General features: G+C 39.6%; 1 protein-coding gene across 1 annotated transcript; it reads right to left on the reverse strand.

The window, feature by feature from the left end:
• Positions 1-17,257: 17,257 nt before the first annotated feature.
• Positions 17,258-19,938, reverse strand: LOC104222589 (reticulon-like protein B2). The gene is made up of 5 exons (XM_009773829.2): positions 19,595-19,938; positions 18,137-18,317; positions 17,915-18,056; positions 17,678-17,747; positions 17,258-17,558 (listed from the first exon to the last, which is right to left on the reverse strand). The coding sequence occupies exons 1-5, from the start codon at positions 19,812-19,814 to the stop codon at positions 17,389-17,391; spliced, it is 783 nt and encodes a 260-aa protein (XP_009772131.1). The 5' UTR covers positions 19,815-19,938; the 3' UTR covers positions 17,258-17,388.
• Positions 19,939-21,959: the final 2,021 nt, after the last annotated feature.

A 21,959-nucleotide genomic window follows, 5' to 3' on the forward strand; every position in this document is an offset into this window, starting at 1 on the left:
TTTTAGAGGTCATTTCGGCGATTTGATCGCACGAGCAAGTTTGTATGAAGTTGTTGGACTTGTGTGAGTATTCGGAGTGGAGCCCCGAGGGTTCGGGTGAGTTTATGACGTAGGTTGGGAGTGAAAGCCTCCCAGTTTTTCTGGTGTTTCTGGGTAGAGTTAAAGGTCTTGCAAATGTGAGGAAATGTTCACATTTGCGATCCTCGCATTTGCGAGAAAGGCTTCACATTTGTGATGAAGCTTGGGCTGGGGCAGTGCTCTCATTTGCGACATTTTGTTCGCATTTGCGAAGCCAGCAGGGTCAACATTTGCGACCCTTTCATCGCATTTGCGATCATTGCAGTGGGATGCCTAGGTTCGCTTTTGCGATGGTTTTGTCGCAATTGTGACCTTCGCATTTGACCTGGACACAGCTTTTAAAAACGGGACTTAGGCTATTTATTTCATTTCACTTCTACACTTGGGCGATTTGGGAGCTTCCAAAGAGGGGATTTCAACCTAGCATTGTGAGGTAAGTTATTGTAACGACCCAACTGATCATTTTGAGCAATTGCGTCTGGTTCGGCAGTTTGAAATCATGAGTAGCTTCATATTATGTGTATCAACTTGTGTGCGCAGTCCAGGCGTGAAACCGGAAAGCTTTTATGTGAAAATATGAAAAATATATTAATTTCTAAAGTTAAAATTTGATTTTTAGTTGACTTTGGTCAATATTTTTGGTAAACAAACCCAGATCTGTGTTCCGACTATCCCAGAAGGTCCACGATAAAATATGGAACTTGGGCGTATGCCCGAAATTGAATTTCGAGGTCCCCAGCATTGGAAAATAATTTTTGAAGAAAATTGTTATGCTGGTTTTTAACGAAAATAAAGAAATGAATTAATATTTGAACTCGTTAGTATCGAACCCGTATTTTGGTTCTGGAGCTTGGTACAAGTTTGTTATGATATTTAAGTCCTATCTGTGAAATTTGGTAAGAATTAGAACTAATTTGAAGTGATTTGGACGTCAGGTTGAAAATTTAGAAATTTATGAGTTTTGAGGTTAAGTTCATAGTTTTTGATGTTATTTTGATGATTTGATCGCACGAGGAAGTCCGTATGATATTTTTAGACTTGCATGCATGTTTGGTTTGGAGCCCCGAGGGCTTGGGTGCGTTTCGGATAGGTTTAGGCTATGTTGCACTTGTTTTTGGATGCTTCATTGTTGTTTCTTAAAGCAAAAATGATACCACATTGATCAAATAATATCCAAATTCAGTTTTTATTGAACCATTAAATCCGCATCGAAATTACGGAGTCATAGGAAAAAGAATCATTGAATTTGGACATTGTATGACGAAGTTATGCTCATTTTCGTGTCGGTAATAATTGTTGGTTTCTGGTGTGGTCGCATGCGAACTTTTTCATTACAATTGCGATGCCCAGTTCGGAAATGCGAACTTTTTATAACAAATGTGGCTTCTGCCAGCCCTGCCTTGTTCGCAAATTGCGAGGGTTCGCAATTGCGAACCCTGGATCGCAAATGCGACATCTGAGGCATGTTAAGTGAGATTTTTGAGGGGATTTTCACTCATTTTTCAATTTTCTCAAACCTAAACCTCCATAGGCGATTTTTCAAAGACCCAAATTTCTTCAAATCATTGGGTAAGCGTCCCTAATCAATTTCCAACTATATTTTGTGATTATATCTTAGATTTAACATCAAATTCATGAAAATCTAAAGGAAAATTTGGGGAAAATTGTGAAATCTTTCAAAAATGTAAAATGATGATTTGAATGACCAAATGGTATTGGAGTTAGATAATTTTCGTATGGGTGAACTCGTAGCGGAATAGGTATTCGGTTTTTGTAAATTTTGTCGGGTTCTGAGGTGTGAGCCCGAGGAGTTGACTTTTGTTGACTTTTTGCAAATTGTATAAGAATCATAGTTTTGTGAATTGAAATTGTTTTCTCTATCATCGTTTGATGTATTCAAGTCGTTTTTGGCTAGATTGAACCGAGCATTGATGAATTAGTAAAGGAAAAGCTAAATTGAGTATTGAATTGGCCGGATTAAGGTAAGTATCTTGCCTAACCTTGTGTGGGGGACTTCCCCTTAGGAGTTGAGTTTTCTATGCTATTTGTAGTCCGTGCACGCAAGGTGACGAGTGTGTGTGCGGACTTACTTGTGGAAATTTTTTCTTTAGGGTTCTTAGGTCCTTATGTGCATTAGGTGAAAAGTTTCTAATATGATTGTTACGCCCCGCAGTATTACATCGATGCAATGCTCTGCAGTAATATAATACGATGATGTTACCCTCTACAATAATATATTACGATGATGTTACGCCCTACAGTAATATATTACGATGATGTTATGCCTTGCAGTATTACATTACGATGATGTTACTCTTTGCAGTATTAAGTTACGACAGTATAGCACCCAGTAGTATTACATTACGTTGATGTCACGCTTCGCAGTATTAAGTTACGACGATGTTGCACCCTGAAGTATTGTACGTTAAATTTGTCGTAAGGTAATTGACATCAGTCCAAGTAAAAGATTATTTGGAAATTATAAGGATTATGCTATTTCACAAGTGATAAGTAAATTCGTGAAGGTGAAAGGGAAAGCAAGTCAAAGAAAATGAATTTTCGTCAAAGTTTGGCATTTTGGGGTAAAATACGGCCAAGCTAAAATACCCGGTATTTATGAACTAGTACGATACAAGGTACCACATGGCTGTGATAGTAAGGTATATAAGGTGTGTTAAAAGTGGGTAGTATTTTAAGTAATATGAGATAATTTTTAATTATGTGGATAATTGATTAATTATTGGATTAGTTGGGATTAATGAGTTGATTAAGGAATTAGGTGGATGATTTTTAGATAAGACTTATAACCATTTATGTGGCAGTCATAGAGGTCTTGAATGATGACTCTTAATTTCATATGAAAGGTGGCAAAAATTGGAGAAATTATTGGCCAACTAAGCCATAAAGTGAGGCCCACTCCCAAATGTTAAGAAAACCTTTCCAAATTCATTTTCTAGTCTCTACAATGACATGAAAGCTTCAGCAACTCAATCAACATGTTAGAAACATGAATTTTGCTACAAAACTCACATGAGACTACATTATGTTATAACAACTGAATTTTGTGATTCTAAAGTAGTACAGTGCAATCTTGCTCAGGAATATCATACGGATTTTTCTCTACTTTGATCCTTCGATACGTATTGTCGCAATTAACAGGTGTTAAAGAGATTGTCAAGAGAATCGGTTCAGGTATGTTAAGGCTATCCCTTCTTTCTTTTTGGCATGATCCATACGACAGGAACGAAAAGTGCAAATGCACAAATTCCATAAATGACTCTGTTCATAGAAGTTTAGAGATATCTATGTTCTTGAATTTTCATGTGTCATAATATTTTATCATTTATTCATGGGTCTCAGAAAAATACAAAAGTTAAAAAGAGTTTACTTTATGATATTACTCAAAGGCAAAATGGTCTTATGACATTTCGAAAGATTTTATTAACATACTTTTCATGCATTGCATTCATGTACATTGACCCGTGGCCAGATGGCGTTATATATGCGTATATATGTATGTATATATATGTATATGGGATATGAAAAAGGTTTTGGCGTTATATACGCACCACCACCTAATCAGCTGGTATACGTTGATGATTTTGCCCACAGTGGCCGAGATGATATGATGGGCTGCCCTCAGAGGCTGATGATGTTATGAAACATGTACCTATGCACGACATGATATTCACACGCATATGCATGATACTATAATTATTTCATGATTTACAAAGTTATTCAGACTTACAGGTGGAGTCATTTACTCTATATTTCCTCCATGTCTGTTATGTACTTATTTATGTGCCTTACATACTCAGTACATTATTCACACTGATGTCCCTTTTGCCTGGGGACGCTGCGTTTCATGCCCGTAGGTCCCGATAGACAGGTCGAGAGCCCACCAAGTAGGCTATCAGCTCAGCGGAAGATGTTGGTGCGCTCCATTTGCTTCGGAGTTGTTTGTTTGATTAATATGATTTAGACGTGTATTGTTTGGTATGGCGGGACTCTGTCCCGACCTTTATGACATTTATGTACTCTTAGAGTCTTGTATACATATGTCGTGTACGTGAAAGATTGTACATCCTTGTCGGCCTATGTTTTAAGTTTTTAAATGATCATGTTGGCCTATTAGGCCCGTATGTCATGTGTATATGATGATGTAATAAGAAAGATATGTTATATTGGTACTCGGTTGAGTAAGGTACCGGGTGCCCATTGCGGCCCACTGGTTTGGGTCGTGACAATGATTGGGTTTCCTAATTGGTTGTTTTACCTCTATATACTCCATACGATGTTGTTATCTCTCCTCCAACTCTTACTTGTTACTTGACCCTTATTTGTCTTAATTGAAGTGATTGTCTTCCTTATTGTTTTGAAACTTCTTGATTGTGAATTCCTTTAGCTTCGTGAAAATATGTTACATGTCCAATTGTTATGGTTATCGGTGTAGTTGTGACATGCTCATTATGTCTTGTTGTTTTGTTAAGGTTATTGTGTTTGTTGGCTTTTTCGTGATCCTTATTATGTACTTTTCATGCTTAAATTGACGAATTATTCATGTTGAATAAGACTGATGATATTCTCTGGGTAATTGACCATTGTTGAGCATTGACTCAAGTTGAGATCTATATTGCGAAGCTAACTGTTAAAACAAGATTGTTTCTATTGTTGATTCTCTTGCCGGGATATTATTATTGTTAATTCTCTTTCCGGGATGTTATTGTTTCTATTGTTGATTCCCTTGTTGGGATGTTATTGTTTCTATTATTGATTCCCTTGCCGGGATGTTGTTGTTTCTATTGGTTGGGTGAGGAAAGAGTGATAAAGCACGAAGGGTGATGCCATGCACATTTACATTTATATTGATGCATATGGTGAGGAAAGAGAGATACAGCACGAAGGGTGATGTCGTGTACATTTATATTATTCATATGGTGAGGAAGAGTGATAAAGAACGAAGGCTGATGCCGTGCACATTTGCATTTATATTATTCATATGGTGAGGAAGAGTGATAAAGCACGTAGGGTGATGCCGTGCACATTTACATTTATATTGATGCATATGGTGAGGAAGAGAGATAAAACACGAAGGGTGATGCCGTGCACATTTATATGATTCATATGGTGAGGAAGAGTGATAAAGCACGAAGGGTGATGTCGTGCACATTTCTATTATTGATTGCATGGTGAGGATTGAGAGTTAAAGCACTAAGGGTGATGTCGTGCACTTTCTGTTGCTGTGTTTATTTGTTGTTATCAATCCAAGTGTTTTAACTGTTTAAATTCCTTTATTGTTGTGATCCTTTGTGTTGGAACCTACAGTGTTTTCAATACATCGCCATATTTATATATATACATTCCAATACTTCTACATCTTTAATTCAATTAGTTTCTCAATTATATTCCCTTAAACCGTCTGAGGTTGTATTTTACTTAAAAAGGAATTTCTACTAAGTTTTAAGTTATTATCTCCCATGTTAAAGGTAATAATTCATTCGATATTGTATTTTAATTGAAAGGGATACTTTCTTTAATCAAATGATTTCTAAAAACAACTTCATCTTTTCTCGCTGGCTTTCCTAATTAGTTTAGAAATTGTAATTTACATATATTATGTAAATGAGACTTCTTGAACATCTTGAGTGCATTTGTACGGACATTACGCATTGTATAGCATGTGGATTTTGTTGCTAAAAGTGAGATGGAAAATATGGGGGCACAAGGTGCCATGTGTGCTGAAGGTTCGGAAGTTGAGATTATGATATGAGAAACTGAGGATTAAGATGGTCGGGATTGTGTATTAGACATGATGTGATTGATTGAGTCGGCATTGCCTTCTTTATTTGAATACATTATTACTTGTCTCTGTTCCTTTTATGTCAGTGTTGATTACTTGGTTATCTAATTTACTTGGTTATCATTCGTTACTACCCGTGTTCTCCCTTTATTGTTCCTACTGTTTGTATTTTGATTTCTCTCCGCTGTTGATATTACCTCGTTATCTTTATCTCGATATTATATTATCATATCCTTTTCATTTCATTTGACCAGTAGGTGTCTTGACTGTTCCTCGTTACTACCCCACCGAGGTTAGTCTTGATACTTATTGGGCACCGCCATGGTGTGCTCATACTACACTTCTGTACTTTTTTTTGTGTACAGATCCAGGTATTGATCGATAGTAGTTGTGCGAGTCGTCGCGGTGGAGACTCACGGTAACCTGTTGCTGCATTCGCATGCCTCAGAGTCACCTTCGATTGTATTTACGTTCTATTGATTCCTTCTCGTTCTGGAACAGTGTTGTATTTATTTTGTATAACTACTCTTAGAAAGGCTTATGACTTGTACCACCGATTTTGGGAATTGTGATTTATTGAGAGTTATTTAATTTGAAGTCAATAAATGTTAATGTTATTTCAGTAAATGTTAGGCTTACCTAGTTTAGAGACTAGGTGCCATCACGACTCCTTCAGAGGGATTTTGGGTCGTGATAGTTATTTCCCCTTAATGTGAGTTTAATACTTGGATTTTAGGTAGATTAACAGATAGAAATTAGTGAAATCATGGGATTAGAGTAAAACCTAGGGTTTTGATAAAATAAAGATTTAACCACGAAATTTGTTATGAAATGGAGCAAAAATCATATATTCTTGATCCTTAGGTTATGTATAACAACTTTCTTCAAATATTTCCGAAATCTGGGCACGTGGGCCCTGGGGTGAATTTTAGGAATCTTGTAATTTGGGTGAAGGGATCACTCTCATGGTTGGGATATGAACTTTTAAGCCTATATTGATTAGTTTTTATGCTATTTGAATAGTTTTGGAGTGTTTGGCACCAAATTGAGGATTTGGGCATAAACTTAGGCCGAAAAGTAGACTATGAAGCAAGGTAAGTCTCTTTTCTAACATTGTAAGAGGGAATTGTTCCCATAGGAGAAATAATTGGATATTTGTCACTAATTGGGGGGCTACGTACGCACGAGGTGATGAGAGTCCGTGCGTAGCCACTATTATGCTTAAGTCTGTGTAATCTAGGACCCAAAAGCATGCTTTACTTGTCATATCTGTAACTTTATCGTCAATTTAGATTGCGTGAAACATATTGAACTTGGCAAATTCATTTCTAAAAAAAGCTAAACATCAATTTCTTACCTCTAAAGAGAAGCTTGACATTTCCTTGGATAATTGCTTTCCTGATGAATTATTGATTGACTGCTTGATATGTTTATCTGTGTTTGACCACGTCGCATACATGATTCGTGAGTGGGGTAATAGATGCATCTATGGTTCACGCTGTTCGACCCTCTGGCAGTGCACACTTTATTTTTATGTTGGATCGGGCCGTATGACCTCGCATTATTTGTGCATGCTTCTTGCTTGGTATTTTCTGTGATTTGAACTGTTTTAAAAGCCTTGAAACATAAAGCGTTAAATGAGATATTATCTAGGAAGGAACCTATCACTTCCTGTTATAAATTTTTATTTATTATGACATTCATGCTTAGCATAACACTTAAATTATATTATTATTGACCCTAGTAAGTGTCAAGTCGACCCCTTGTCACTAGTTCTTCGAGGTTAGACTAGATACTTACTAGGTAAATATTGTTTATGTACTCATACTATGCTTCTATACTTAAATGTACAGGATCTGAGGCAGGTACATCTAGCTACCAGTCTAGCGCGCATTCCTGATACTCGACCGAGATTCCACGGTGAGCTGCCCCTTCTGAGCCGTTCAACAACATACTGGAGTTTCTCTTCTTTTATTATTATTATGTACTGTCTATTCTGGTTCAGCCAGTAGGATATTGATATTTTGTACATTCTACTAGTTGCTCTAGTACTTGTGACACTAGTTCCTGGCACACACTGTAAACTATTATTTTGGGATGTATTTATGTCATTACAAACTTGTTAATTATCGACTGACTAAAAGCTTAACTGTTAAGAAAAAGTTGGGATGTATTGGTAAAATTAATGAGGACTCACTAGTTGATTAGGATTGGCTTGCCTGGCAACGGTGTTGGGCGCCATCACGACCTATAATGGAATTTGGGTCGTCATAGCATGGTATCAGAGCACTAGGTTCACGTAGGTCTCACAAGTCATGGGGAAACCTAATAAAGTCTTGCGGATCGGTACGGAGACGTCTGTATCTATCTTCGAGAGGCTATAGGGTGTTAGAAAAACTACTATTTACTCATCTCCTATCGTGCAGTTGATGGTATACTAAATTCCTTTCTCGTATTCTCTCACAAATGCTGAGGACGCGCACGACAGATATTCCAGACTCGGGAGGAACTGCTCCCCCCATTGCTAGAGGCCAAAGTAGAGGCCGAGGGAGGGCACCGGCTCGAGGTAGGGGGCGAGTGTATCCCAGATCTGCCCCAGTTGCACCACTGGCGGATCCTGCGGCAGATCCCATCATAGAGGAGCAGGGCGAGGTGCCCGCAACCGAGCCTACCCCGAGGACTTCATGACAGCATCGGGTTTCCAAGAGGTCATGGGTCATATGTTGCAGTTCATGGACACCATGACTCAGGTTAGTTTATTTCCAGCGGACCCAGCTACATCTCAGGCAAGAGGGGGAGCAAAGACCCCTAACGCCCAGGCTCCTGGTTATACAACAACAGTGTATCAGACTCCAGGTGCACTACCAGCGGATGGGGCTCAGCCAGTTACTGCAGCGGTACCTGAGCCCAGACTGGTTGCGGACAGCGATCCACAGAAGTTACTGGACAGATGGACTAGGCTAAACCCTCTCATTTCGGAGGTAAGCGTCATGAGGATGCTCAGGATTTAATTGATAGGTGCAGGGACTGACTGCACAACATGAGGATATTGGAGTCTCATGAGGTTGACTTCACTACATTCCAGCTGGAGGGCAGGGCCCGTAGATGGTGGTAGCCTTATGTTCTTGGCAGGCCAGCGGGTTCTCCTCCTATTACCTGGGGTTAGTTCATACAACTTTTCCTAGATAGGTATATTCCACCCTTTGAGAGAGAAGAGCTGCGGTATCAATTTTAGTAGCTTGAACAGGGTCAGATGTCGGTGACCGACTATGAGGCGAGGTTTTCTGAGTTGTCTTGCCATGTACTGATGATACTTCCTACTAACGCATAGAGAGTGTGGAGGTTTGTTGCAGGGTTGCATTTTGGTATTAGGGCCAACATGGCCCGAGAGGTGGAGATGGGGACTCCTTATCAGCTAGTGGTGGAGATTGCTCGGAGGATTGAGGGCTACCGTTTGAGAGGTAGGGAGTAGATGCAGCAGGACAAGAGGGCTAGATTCTTTGGAGAGTTCAGAGGAGCCCCGGCTAGGGGCAGAGGTCAGTTTGGGAGGGGTCAGCCTAGCAGGCCTCCATATTCAGCATCATCACCTCCTCGAGGTACTCCAGCGCGCCCCTATTTCAGCGCCATACCAGAGAGTTCTTACTGCCCGCCAGCCATTCATGTTTCTTCTAATGGGTATTCAGGTCCCCATGGTTCTTCCAACTTCCACTTTAGTGCTATGCCAGAGAGTTCATACTGCCCACCAACTATTCAGAGTTCCTCCAGTGGGTATTCAGGCCATTAGGGCCATACTTCAGGGCAGCAGTCAATGGTGCCGAGAGGTTGTTACGAGTGTGGAGACCCGAGTCACATGAAGAGGACCTACCTTAGGCTTCGTGGCAAGGCAGTACAGCAGGGTCAGCAGCCCATAATTAGAGTACTAGTTGCCCAACCGCCCAGAGGCAGAAGACAGAGTAGTAGGGGTCGTCCTAGAGGTGGAGGCTAGGCAGGGAGAGGTCAGCCAGCTACTGCTCAGTCAGGTGGAGACCAGCCAACCGGCGCTCCAGCCAGATTCTATGCTTTTTCGGCAAGACCAGATGCATTGGCCTCAGATACCGCTATCACAAGTATTATTTCCGTCTGCGGTAGGGATGCTTCAGTGCTATTTGATCCAAGGTCTACCTATTCATATGTGTGATCTCTTTTTGTGCATTTTCTGGATATTCCTCATGAGTCCTTGAGTACTCTTGTTCATGTGTCCACTCCTGTGGGTGATTCTGTGGTTGTGGATCGGATCTACTGGTCCTGTGTGGTCACATTCTGTGGTTTTGAGACTAGAGCAGACCTCTTGTTGCTTGATATGACCGACTTTGAGGTCATCCTGGTCATGGATTGGTTATCCCCATATTACGCCGTCCTAGATTATCATGCCAAGACTGTTACTTCAGCAATGCCAGAGTTGCCAAAGTTGGAGTAAAAGGGTTCCTTAGTTAGTACATCTAGTCGGGTTATCTCCTTTCTGAAGGCTCGGCACTTGGTCGAGAAGGGTTGTTTGGCTTATCTAGCTTATGTTTGGGACACCACCGCAGAGTCTCGGATGATTAATTCAGCTCCAATAGTCTGGGAGTTCGCCGATGTGTTTCCTTCTGACCTTCCTGGCATGTCACCGGATCGTGATATTTATTTCTGTATTGACCTAGCTCCAGGCACCCAGCCTATATCTATCCCACCATACCGTATGGCTCCAAAAGAGCTGAAGGCGTTGAAGGAGCAGCTTGAGGAGTTGTTAGCAAAGGGGTTTGTTATACCGAGTGTGTCACCTTGGGGTGCACCAGTGTTATTTGTGAAGAAGAAGGATGGGACCATGCAGATGTGCATTGATTACCGCCAGTTGAACAAGGCTACCATCAAGAACAAGTACCCATTGCCACACATTGACGATTTGTTCGACCAGTTGCAGGGTGCTAGGGTGTTCTCTAAGATCGACTTGAGATCAGGGTATCATTAGTTGAAGATTCGGGACTCAGATGTTCCGAAGACTATTTTCCGTATGAGATATGGCCATTATCAGTTTCTGGTGATGTCCTTTGGCTTAACTAATGCCCCAGCGGCGTTTATGGACTTGATGAACAAGGAGTTCCATCCTTATATTGATTCATTTGTTATCGTCTTCATTGACGACATCTTGATATACTCACGTAGCCTGGGGGAGTACGAGCAGCATTTGAGCGTTGACGAGAGTCCGTGCGTAGCCACTATTATGCTTAAGTCCAGGTAGTCTAGGACCCAAAAGCATGCTTTACTTGCTATATCTGTAACTTTATCGTTAATTTAGATTGCGTGAAACGTATTGAACTTGGCAAATGAATTTCTAAAAAAAAGCTAAACATCATTTTCTGACCGCTAAAGAGAAGCTTGACATTTCCTTGGATAATTGCTTTCCTGAATTATTGATTGACTACTTGATATGTTTATCTGTTTTTGACCTCGTCGCATGTATGAATCGCGAGTGGGGTAATAGATGCACCTATGGTTCACGTCGTACGAACCTCCGGCAGTGCACACTTTATTTTTATGTTGGATTGGGCCGTACGACCTCGGCATTATTTGCGCATGCTTCTTGCTTGGTATTTTCTGTGATTTGAACTGTTTTAAAAGTCTTGAAATATAAAGCGTTAATTGAGATATTATCTAGGAAGGAACCTATCACTTCCTGTTATAAATTGTTATTTATTATGACATCCATGCTTAGCATAACACTTAAATTATATTATTATTGACCCTAGTAAGTTTCAAGTCGACCCCTCATCACTACTTCTTCGAGGTTAGACTGAATACTTACTGGGTACATATTGTTTATGTACTCATACTACGCTTCTGTACTTAAATGTACATGATCTGAGGCAGGTACATCTAGCTACCAGTCCAGTGCGTGTTCCTGATACTCGACCGAGATTCCACAGTGAGCTGCCCCTTCTGAGTCGTTCAGCAGCATACTGGAGTTTCTCTTCTTTTGTTATTATTATGTACTATCTATTCTGGTTCAGACAGTAGGATATTGATATTTTTTACATTCTACTAGTTGCCCTAGTACTTGTGACACTAGTTCCTGGCACACATTGTAGACTATTATTTAGGGATGTATTTATGTCATTACAAATTTGTTAATTATCGATTGTCTAAAAGATTAACTGTTAAGAAAAAGTTGGTATGTATTGGTAAAATTAATGAGGACTCACTAGTTGATTAGGATTGGCTTGTCTGGCAACGGTGTTGGGCATCATCACGACTTGTAATGGAATTTGGGTCGTGACAATAATCTTTTTGTTCTTATTCATGTAACATTCTTGTGTCAAATAAATTTACTTGTCTATAAACCACATAAATTCAATTGTACCGTTTTACAGGTAAACAGTTTGGCGGCATCGTGCAGCATAGACAATTGTGTAATTGCTTTGATCCATTCACTTGTTACTAACAAATTCGGAATCCTTCCTTAGCAAAAGAAAGATCAGAGTATGGTAGCTAATAATAACAACAATGTTTACAATGTTGGAACACACGGTGAACTGGAAGAAGTGTTTGATCGTGATGATTAATTCACCGATACCCGCAACGAAGGGGTTGAAATAACCCAAGTTCATGAAAGTCAGTATCCTCGGCATGTGTTGGGCCCAAATCCTGATGATGCAGAGGATGAGCATGTTGTTGAAACAATCAAAATCTTGAGAGAACAGCAAAAGGGGATTACGGATCACCTCTCAAGGCAAGATCGGGTGATGACAGAATTGAACTAGGTGTTATCGTGTGCTTCCAATAATGCTAATGGAAGGGCCCCGATTCCTCCCAGTGTTCCCGTAAATCAAACGGCTCAAAGAATCGAGAACAACACTCCAAGGAAGAATGTCAATTTTGACGAGGCCAGAGGTACCGATAGAGGATTTGGGAGAAACAATTTAAATGACCCTTTCAAACCAAGATTCATGAGATAAATGAATGATGGATCAAAATGCAAAGGAATTTCATGCTCGGATGGGTTAGATTAGGGGGCAAGGCCGGTGTTAAAGGGACCAGATTCAAAGAAATATACGCAATTGCCATTTAAACCAAGTGCGGCACCGGAATTGATCCCAAAAATGTTTAAGATGCCAGATATACCAAAATATGATGGGACTTTGGATCCAGAAGAGCACATCATGACCTACACTACAACAGTAAAGGGAAACGACTTGGCCCAGTATGAGATCAAATCGATTTTGTTGAAAGAGTTTGGTGAGGTTGCCTTAACTTGGTATTCCCTCTTACCAAAACATTCTATTAACTCTTTTGAAATGCTTGCAGATTCATTTATCAAAGCTCATGCTGGAGAAAGAAAGGTCCGAGCAAGGAAGGCAGATATATTTAGGATATCTCAAGGAGAAACTGAATTATTGCGAGAGTTCATGATCTGGTTCCAGAAAGAAAGGATGTTGTTACCAACGGTTCCGGATGAGTGGGCAGCGGCGGCATTTACAAAGGGTCTCAACCCATAGAGCTCTAATGCCTCACGAAAATTTAAGGAAAGCTTGCTCGAATTTCAGGCAAACACATGGGCTGATGTTCACAACCGCTACAAGTCAAAGATAAGAATAGAAGATGATCAACTTGGTTCCTCTGTGTCTTTCAAAGGATGGAATTGTGATCGGAATCAAGATAAGTTGAAAAAAGATTTTGATAAAGATCAGAGACCCTCTAGAAGTCGTTTTCAGCCTTACGAGTGGGCTGATGAGCGAGGTAATAAAGGATTCCAGTCATCGAATAGGTTCACTTCCGATAGAAGGACGGATCGTGGCCGGAGTAACATATCATTGCAATAGAAAGAGGTGCCAGGGTCCAGAGATTCAGCGTATGCCCGGTTGTCTAATTATAATTTTGATATCAGCTCGGTGGAATTGGTGTCGGCCATGAGAAATATTAAAGAAGCTAGGTTCCCCAAACCTATCTGATCAGATCCTAGCCAAATGATCCTAATCTATAGTGTGGATTCCATGAAGCGGCAGCAAGGTCACCTCGGATGATAATCAACATGATCATCGGAGGATACGAAATCAATGAGGTGACATTTTCGGCAGTAAAGAAGACAAAGATATCGGTGACTCATGGCAAGAGGATCCGACAAGTCTCAGAAGATGAAATCACTTTCATAGAGGAAGATGTTGAGGGATTTCTTCTATCGTACAATGATGCTTTGGTAATTTCTCTTAATGTTTTAGATTTCAAAATTAAGCGTGCTTTGGTTGATCCGGGAAGTTCAGTCAACATAATACAATGGAGAGTCCTAGAGCAAGAAAAGTTAACCGGGAACAACATTCCGACGACAAAGCTTTTATTTGGCTTCAATCTAACAAGTGTGACAACCTGAGGAGAAATTTTGCTGCCACACATGCCGAAGGTTTAACAAAGACCACCCTGTTTGAAGTGGTAGATGGCAAAATTGGCTACAATGTAATCCTCGGAAGGCCATGGATACATGAAATGATGGTTGTACCTTCAACATACCATCAATTGTTAAAGTTTCCAACACCAGAAGGGATCAAGCATATCAGAGGAAATCAACCGGCTGCAAGGGAGATGAATGCAATAACCATTTCCAGCAGCAAGGGCAAAGAAACCAACAAATAGCAATTATAGGAACCAGTATCTTTTCCCATCCCAATTGAAGATGATAAAAACGGGGAGTCATCAAAATTATATTAGGTACTGAGGTCTTTTCAAGTACCGGAGGAGACAGATGCGACCAAGTCAATCGCAGAAGAGCTCGAATAAGTGGCTTTGTTCGAAGAATTTCTGGAGAGAAAATTCCATTTAGGAATGGGGTTGAGTCCCGAACTCAGGTTGAAACTTATAGATTTTATTAAATCTAACGTTGATTGCTTTGCATGGACCGGTGGTAGAGGAAGAAGCTGGTGTAGAAGGAGTGGCAGTTGTTATTGGATCAGAGGTTAGTGGTAGAGGAAGTTCATAGACTGAACTCCTTTGACTGGAGGCGTCGAAGGGATCGAAAAGCGGGAATCGGCATTTTCAACCAAATCCATTTACCCCCAGAGTCCCTGAACTTCTTCTGGTGGTGGAGTTTGAAGCTCTCCCGGCTGACTACTCGATTGAGTTGATGAAAATTTTTTCTTCTCCAAAGGGCAACTGCTTCATCATCGGTTTTCTCGTCATCAAGGACCGTTATGGCCAGTCCAGTTGGAGTTTCTTTCATTCTCTTTTCCTAAGCCCCAGCCGAGGAGGTACGTTTCCTCTTTGGTTTCTTGGTTTTCGGCTGGGAACTCCTGGAGGAGGAGGAGCCTTCACTAGAAGCGAAAGTAGATGCGTGAGTTTGCCTCTGGTTGAGGGCTTCTTGCAGCACCCGTTTGGCTACCTCCGGGTCATCGAGAGACTCAATATCGGGGCACACAATAGAACCCTTCGGATGTCCTGTGTGGAGCAAAAAAGGAGTTAACAAATTGTTCCAAAGTTGTTTTGTACGTTAAGATTGAAAGAAAAAAGGATTTTTTCTTTCAATCTTAACGTTCTTGGCTTTCCCTCCATATTTGAGAGCCATTTCTTTCCACCGTCGAGATTCTGGAGTAGTAATATCCAGAATTTTCTGAACCCATTAGGCCAGATTTTGTGCCTGTGGGGGTTTCCAGTGAGTATCTGGAGCAAATAAGGTATAAAGTTAGGGACAAAGGATGGTGTTTTTAAAGTATGGAAATAAAAGGGATACGTGAAGACTTACGGAAAAGGTTCCACGACTCACGAATAACAGGCACTGTGGTCGAGAGAATATCCCTGGTAGCAATAACAACGAACCGTTCCATCCATCCACGGTCATTGTCATCTTCGACGCGGGTGAGAAAGGCATGATGACCGCGTTTGCTATGTTTTAGCACACCCCCACGGAAGATCTTGGGGGAATATAGGTACATCATGTGTGCGAGAGTCGGGGTTTCCCCAATCAGAACACAACTGGTGGAGGCAAGCCACCGTACGCCACACGAAAGGCCCTACTTGTGCCAAGCATATTTAGTACCGGTGGCAAAACTCTAAGATTATTGGGTTGACTCCTTCAACCACTCTCAAAGTGAAAGGGTATGTATAAACATCTATGAACCTTGGTTTGGAGAAGGTGACCCTTTCTACCTCGCTTATAATGAGGATTTCGATGTTGTCCTAGTGACAATCCTCCCTCACGACAGGAACGTTAGGAGGACAGATGGAAGAAGGATACGTATTAATAGGCCAGCTTCTGTCACTTTTGGGATTTGCATAGATTCTTTTTGTTCCTGAAGGTCGGATTTCGTACTAAGCTTAAGTGGTATGATGGAATTCACGGTAGGAGGTTCCGAATCAACTTCAACTTACTTTGTTTTGGTTTTCTTTATGCCGCCTCCGAAGAAAAGGGTAGAGTTTCCAAGGGCGGCAATGTTTGATGACATGTTTATGAAGAAAAAATTACTAGGAGGGCTGAATGTTACAGAAGGGCTGTAAGGAGATTCAGAGAAGACGAAGTAGTTGTGAAAGTAAAGAGTAAAAATGATAAGTAGTGGAGAAGTTATAGACGCCAAAAATCGTGGTCACGATTACCTCGAGAGCCGGCGAAAATATTTGCCAAATCGTGGGGTAACACGTCATTAAATGCGGAGAGGCATGCGTCCTTTCAAATGTTAGAAACTGTTCAGAAACTTGCTCGCTAAGGGAAAAAGTTCTCTACTTTTCAGTGACACTAAAGTATTGTCACCAAAAAGTAGGGGGACAATCTATATACGGTGAAATTAGTTGTTGACAGTTAGACGAATAAAGAGATGACATGTGGAGCTGAAGAGAGGAAGAATTTGAGTCAACAAGTAGTCAATATTGGTTGCCAGCATGTGGCCAGGCTGGATGAGCCCTGAAGGCAGAGTAGCCGACGGACAGAGGTTCAAAGTATTGATATCGGATATTATTTAATGAGCGGCTGTTACAGAGAATATCTGCATTTAAAACCAAATGTTATGCAGCCATCAATGGCGATTTTATTCTCATTCAAGAGGAGCTTGATTTGAAGATCTTGTCTCCCTGAAAAGAGCTATAAATAGGAGAATTAACATCCATTGTAGACACGAAATACTTTGTACACAAAGCTATATTCTGCTCTCCAGATTATAAAATTATTCATTTTCTTCTGCTCTCAGTGTTGTTTGTACTTCTGCTATCGGAAAGATCAAGTACATAGCCAGGCTTGTATTTCCTTTAATTTCGTTTCATAATCTTTTTGTTCTTATTTACTTAATATTCTTGGGTCAAATCAACTCACTTGTCTATAAACTACGTTATAAATTCAATTGTACCGTTTTACGGGTAAAAAAAGGCAAAACTAAATGTGGAAGTCAAAACTACCTCACAAAAATGCCATACTCATTTAATTGTACACGTAATAAAGCAAATCCAGTAACTAAAGGGCTCTAACACACGGACTCAACATATGGAAAACTCCAGTATGAACGTAGTGGAAACGCTATTAGTCTCTATGCAAGCCTTTTGTCTCTTAGTGGACCTCTTGGAATTTTGCTAAGAACCTGGTCGTTGAAAACAGCATAATGCTTCTTGATCTCTGCCTCTGCCTTCTCAGCAAAAGCATCAACCTTGTCCTCATACTTGTCATAAAGCACAGGAACAGTATGCAGTAATACAAAAACTGTAAGTAGAGAAAAGTAGAAGATGCAAATAAGAATAAAATAAGTAACAAATAGTTGAGTCCCAGTAAGCATTGAAAAAAGAAAGTCCAACTAGCAAAATAAGAATGAAATTAATTACCTATGTAAAATAATGTGAGAAAGTTCCAGCAATTCCCCAATATAGAAACTACCCACAAGCCCAGAATGACCTGCATGTACAAGTCAAATATTTTACATCAATACTGGGAGAAACTTTTTTTTATAAGGTATACTATGAGAAACATGAAACTCAAAGAGGAGATCCAGTGGGAAGAAACTTGAGCCTTGAAGCAACTGTCAAACTACGAACTTAAGATATAAAAATAGATGCACATACAACAAGGAATTTCTTCAAGTCTTTGCCAGATGCAATATCTCGTAGGATCTCAAGGATCCTATTCATTTCAATCCTCAATGCAGATGCAACACCCAGGACGATATCCCTAGGAAGAACAACTTCTGGAATTTGAGGTGGAGCCCTGGTGCATAACATTTCAAGGTCAATCTTCTTGTACATATTAGACGAACAAATAAATCAAGAACACAAAAAGATACGTACGTGTTGATGAACGCCGATGCATTGGACCACAGGAAAAGTACTGTTATGGCAACAATGAGAATATGGCATACAAGTGTGAGCAAGTGGTATTGAAGCAACTCAAAAAGCGCCCAAATAACAGTGGCAAAACCAAGCACGCCAGCAGAAACTTTCTTGTCCCGCCATAGGAAAATTTCAGCGGCTGTCATTCATAGGGAATTATAAGTATATACAAACCAACAAGCAGCTATTGAAAAAGAGATGTTTCCATAACAGCACACATATTTGGTAGAGATTGAAGTTCTGCAGTACATACAGAAAGCCCAGCAGGAGATATTGGGGCAAAGAAGCATAGAGGATAACTCGGTATTTTTCAAGCCAAAGCAAAATAACTAAGTGATTAATATAAAAATTATTTCAAACTTTGCCAAATCGCAGTATATCTTGCTGACACATCAAACTGGAAAACTAGTGCAGAAAAGGGAAACAGCTCCTTCGTTTCAAATCTTTTACGCATAAATTCACCGTGGAAACAAAATCCTTTTCCTAGGGATCCTACTAAATAAAACAGAACGAAATAATTGGAAAGGTTGTTAGAATCTTCCTCTTCTAGAAGGATCATCTACAAAGCTATTAGTTTTATCCATATTTGGAGATAGAGCAGTGGCAGCCATAAAGTGGAGAATTTACATCTGTTTGATGTCTCTTTCGCTACCTCTCCATGGGTCAACATTACGAAATTAGCCCCTTCAGTTCTGACTATAGCTGCAACCCATCTCATATTTCAGCAAGAATTACTTACCACTCAAATGCTTCCGGTGGTTTGATCCAATGGGATTCCCTGATATTTCTAATGAAGTTATAATACCAGCTTCAGAATATATCTTTGCTGATAGAAACTTCTTTACAAACAAATAGTTCCATATTCAATCGCAAACGTTTATTCAACTTTGAAGGGGGAATATTAACAATTTATATAAACTAGGAAAATGCATTCAAAAATTGAAGCAACATGATACTACTTTAATGAAACTCAAATCGGTAAAATAACAGTTCAACTTCGCATTTAAGAAATAAAAGAGGCGCAATAAAGAATACACTTATTGCACCAACAAAAAACTTTGTGGATCCTAATGAGACCTAACAAGAATGAAAAATGAAAGGAAAGGAAAGAAGAAATTGGGAGGATTAACCAATCTGCAGGAACTCACTAGATGGAGATATTCATAGGGAAAAGCTATATAGTAACAGATTAAAAAACGAAATATTAGTCCAATTAATTCAAAGGAGGTTCCATTTTTAGAATTTGCTAAAACGCAAATAATTAAACAGTGCCTCTTGGCCCGCAAGTCATTTATTAACAAACTAATTTGCTCGCAATAACTATAAAATCGAATCATAATTACATGATACATGTATATATATTAGCAGCATATGTTATAAAATAAATAAAACTTGAGAGAGAATTGAGGAATCTACGTTTTCCACCGCCTAGAACCTTGTGGACAGGCCTTTCTCTACCGAAAAGGCGGTAGATCTTAGCCTTGTCGGCGTCGACTGGCGATTTTGTATCCTTATTCTCGTCTTCAGAATCCGACGAAGAAGAAGAATCGTGGTGTGCGACGTGCAACTTGTCGACGTTGACCTTGTCCATTACCGTTTCTACAAATGAGTCGTGCTCGCCGGCGTGATCAGCCATCGCTGTCGACCTCCGGCAAATGGGGATGTTTTTGCTGTGTTGCGCTTTTTGAGTGAGTGTTCTATTTATTCTTTTCGGGGGGGGGGGGGGGGGGTTGTGGGGTGGGGGGAGAGGAAGTGAGGGGGCCTTCAGCTCGAGTGGGAATGAAGAAGGCTTTAAGAAGCGAGATTCCGAAGCCTGAGGTTCGTTTCAAAACCAAGTGGCCCGTAAATAACGCAAATCGATTTTATCTTTAGTTTACCCCTGGATTTTACTGGAATTGTCGTTGTAGTAGATTACTTAAGAAGTAATTGTAAGCAACTCTATTTAATAGAGTGAATTACTAAACAAGATAGATGGTGAATAATCTTCTATAATAAGTTGAATCACAATAATGGTATAAGAATTTAATGCACTATCAATGGGTATAACTTTTTTTATAAACAGGGACCTATATATATAAATATTAGGGAATATGGTTCACACCATTACATATGTCCATATGGACATTTCTTACTTTGCTATTACGGCGCTCAGGCATGTCACTTACGACATTCTGATTTCCTAGGGATGCAAGTTTAGTGCAAACATCTTTACTAAAATACTCTCTTAGCTCCAAAATAAGTGATTTTTTGATTGTCTTCATATATATTAAGAAATTCATCTTTTAACATTAATTAGCAATGAAATTGACCATATCAACATTTACTATCTCTTCACATAAACACTCCTAACAAATACCCAACATTAATTACTCCAAGAGTAATATAGGAAAAAAATAATTAATTCATTCTTGAAATCTGGAAAAATTACTTATTTTGGACCACAAAAAAAAGCAAAAAAATCACTTATTTTGGACCAGATGAAGTATTTAACTAGATAAACAGTTCCTCCATAGTCTAAATGTAAAGCATTAGCTACAAAAAAAGGAGGATAAGTCATAAGCTTAACATCTCTGCCATTAGTCTCTTGTAGAGCCTTCCTAGCAAGCTTGATAGCATCAAGGACAAGGTTAGAGTTTTGGAAGCTCCAAGAAGGTCATTTACAAGATCTCAGGCTAAAGAGTTGCAGATTAAAGTTGCTGGACTTCAATGGCAAATAAAGAAGTTTTTAATTGTAGAGGAAGCTCAAGCCCAAAGGAGATGAACTGTCCAAGTTTTACAATTATTTGGTGTCCCAAATTGAAATCCAAGAGGAGGAAGATTGGATCTTGAAATCAGCCCTTGAAGTCCGCCAAAAGAGCGCAAAATGAGCTTAAAGGAGGTCCAAAAGGTGGTGTTTTAAAAGGAACCCAACTGGAGTCCAAACCAATGACCCAAACTAGTAGTTTTAAGGTTGAAATCTACCCCAAAAGGATTTGGCCACCCACCCTCTTATTTTTAGGGTTTCTTTTATTCCTTAGCAGTCACCCTACCTCATTTTAGGGACTTTTACCCCTATAAATAAGGAGTTCTTCTCATTCATCGAGGTACTTCATTATTAATTAAGAATATTATACTTTGAGAGTTATTTTGAACCTTTGTTACTTATGCTTTGAGATTTATCTTTCAACTTTTACTAGTTCATAGTTCACGGTAGTAAGATAACTTCTTGATGGTAGGCTATAATCTCATGTTTTAGTCGCTTATTACATTCCAATTTACTGTACTTTAATTGAGTTTGAGCTTTAATTGCTAGTATTTTGCACTAATTATGTGTTTTATGCCTTGTATGAGTGATTCCGAGCTATGTAGATGTTATGGAATGAATTCAAGATATTCTAGAGCTTTAATGTCTGAGTAAAAGCCTAAAGATTAAGTTGGGATCGTATTCGGGGATCAACGGATGATAGTGCACTTTAAGAACGAAACGAAGAATCGAGAAGGCATACTGCGCATTGTCCAGTAAAATGCACATAATTTTCAGAAATCCGTTTGGGCTCCACAAAATTTCATTGGAAATCTATTTAACAGGGCTACAACTTTCATGTTTTATATTTTCATAAATTCCTAGAGCTGCGGCGCGTGGTGCAAGTACTTCATCATTCAATCTTCACTCAAAACAAGAGTTTGGATTGTTTTATGTTTTTCTTTGATTTAAACATTGTTGTGATGAATTCCTCCATGTCTATGGAGTAGTTCTCTTTAGGATTTGATGGATTTGGTATTTTGATACTTGTTTGTGAAT

This window comes from Nicotiana sylvestris, chromosome 6 (genome assembly GCF_000393655.2).
Source record: "Nicotiana sylvestris chromosome 6, ASM39365v2, whole genome shotgun sequence".
NCBI classification, from domain to species: Eukaryota; Viridiplantae; Streptophyta; class Magnoliopsida; order Solanales; family Solanaceae; genus Nicotiana; species Nicotiana sylvestris.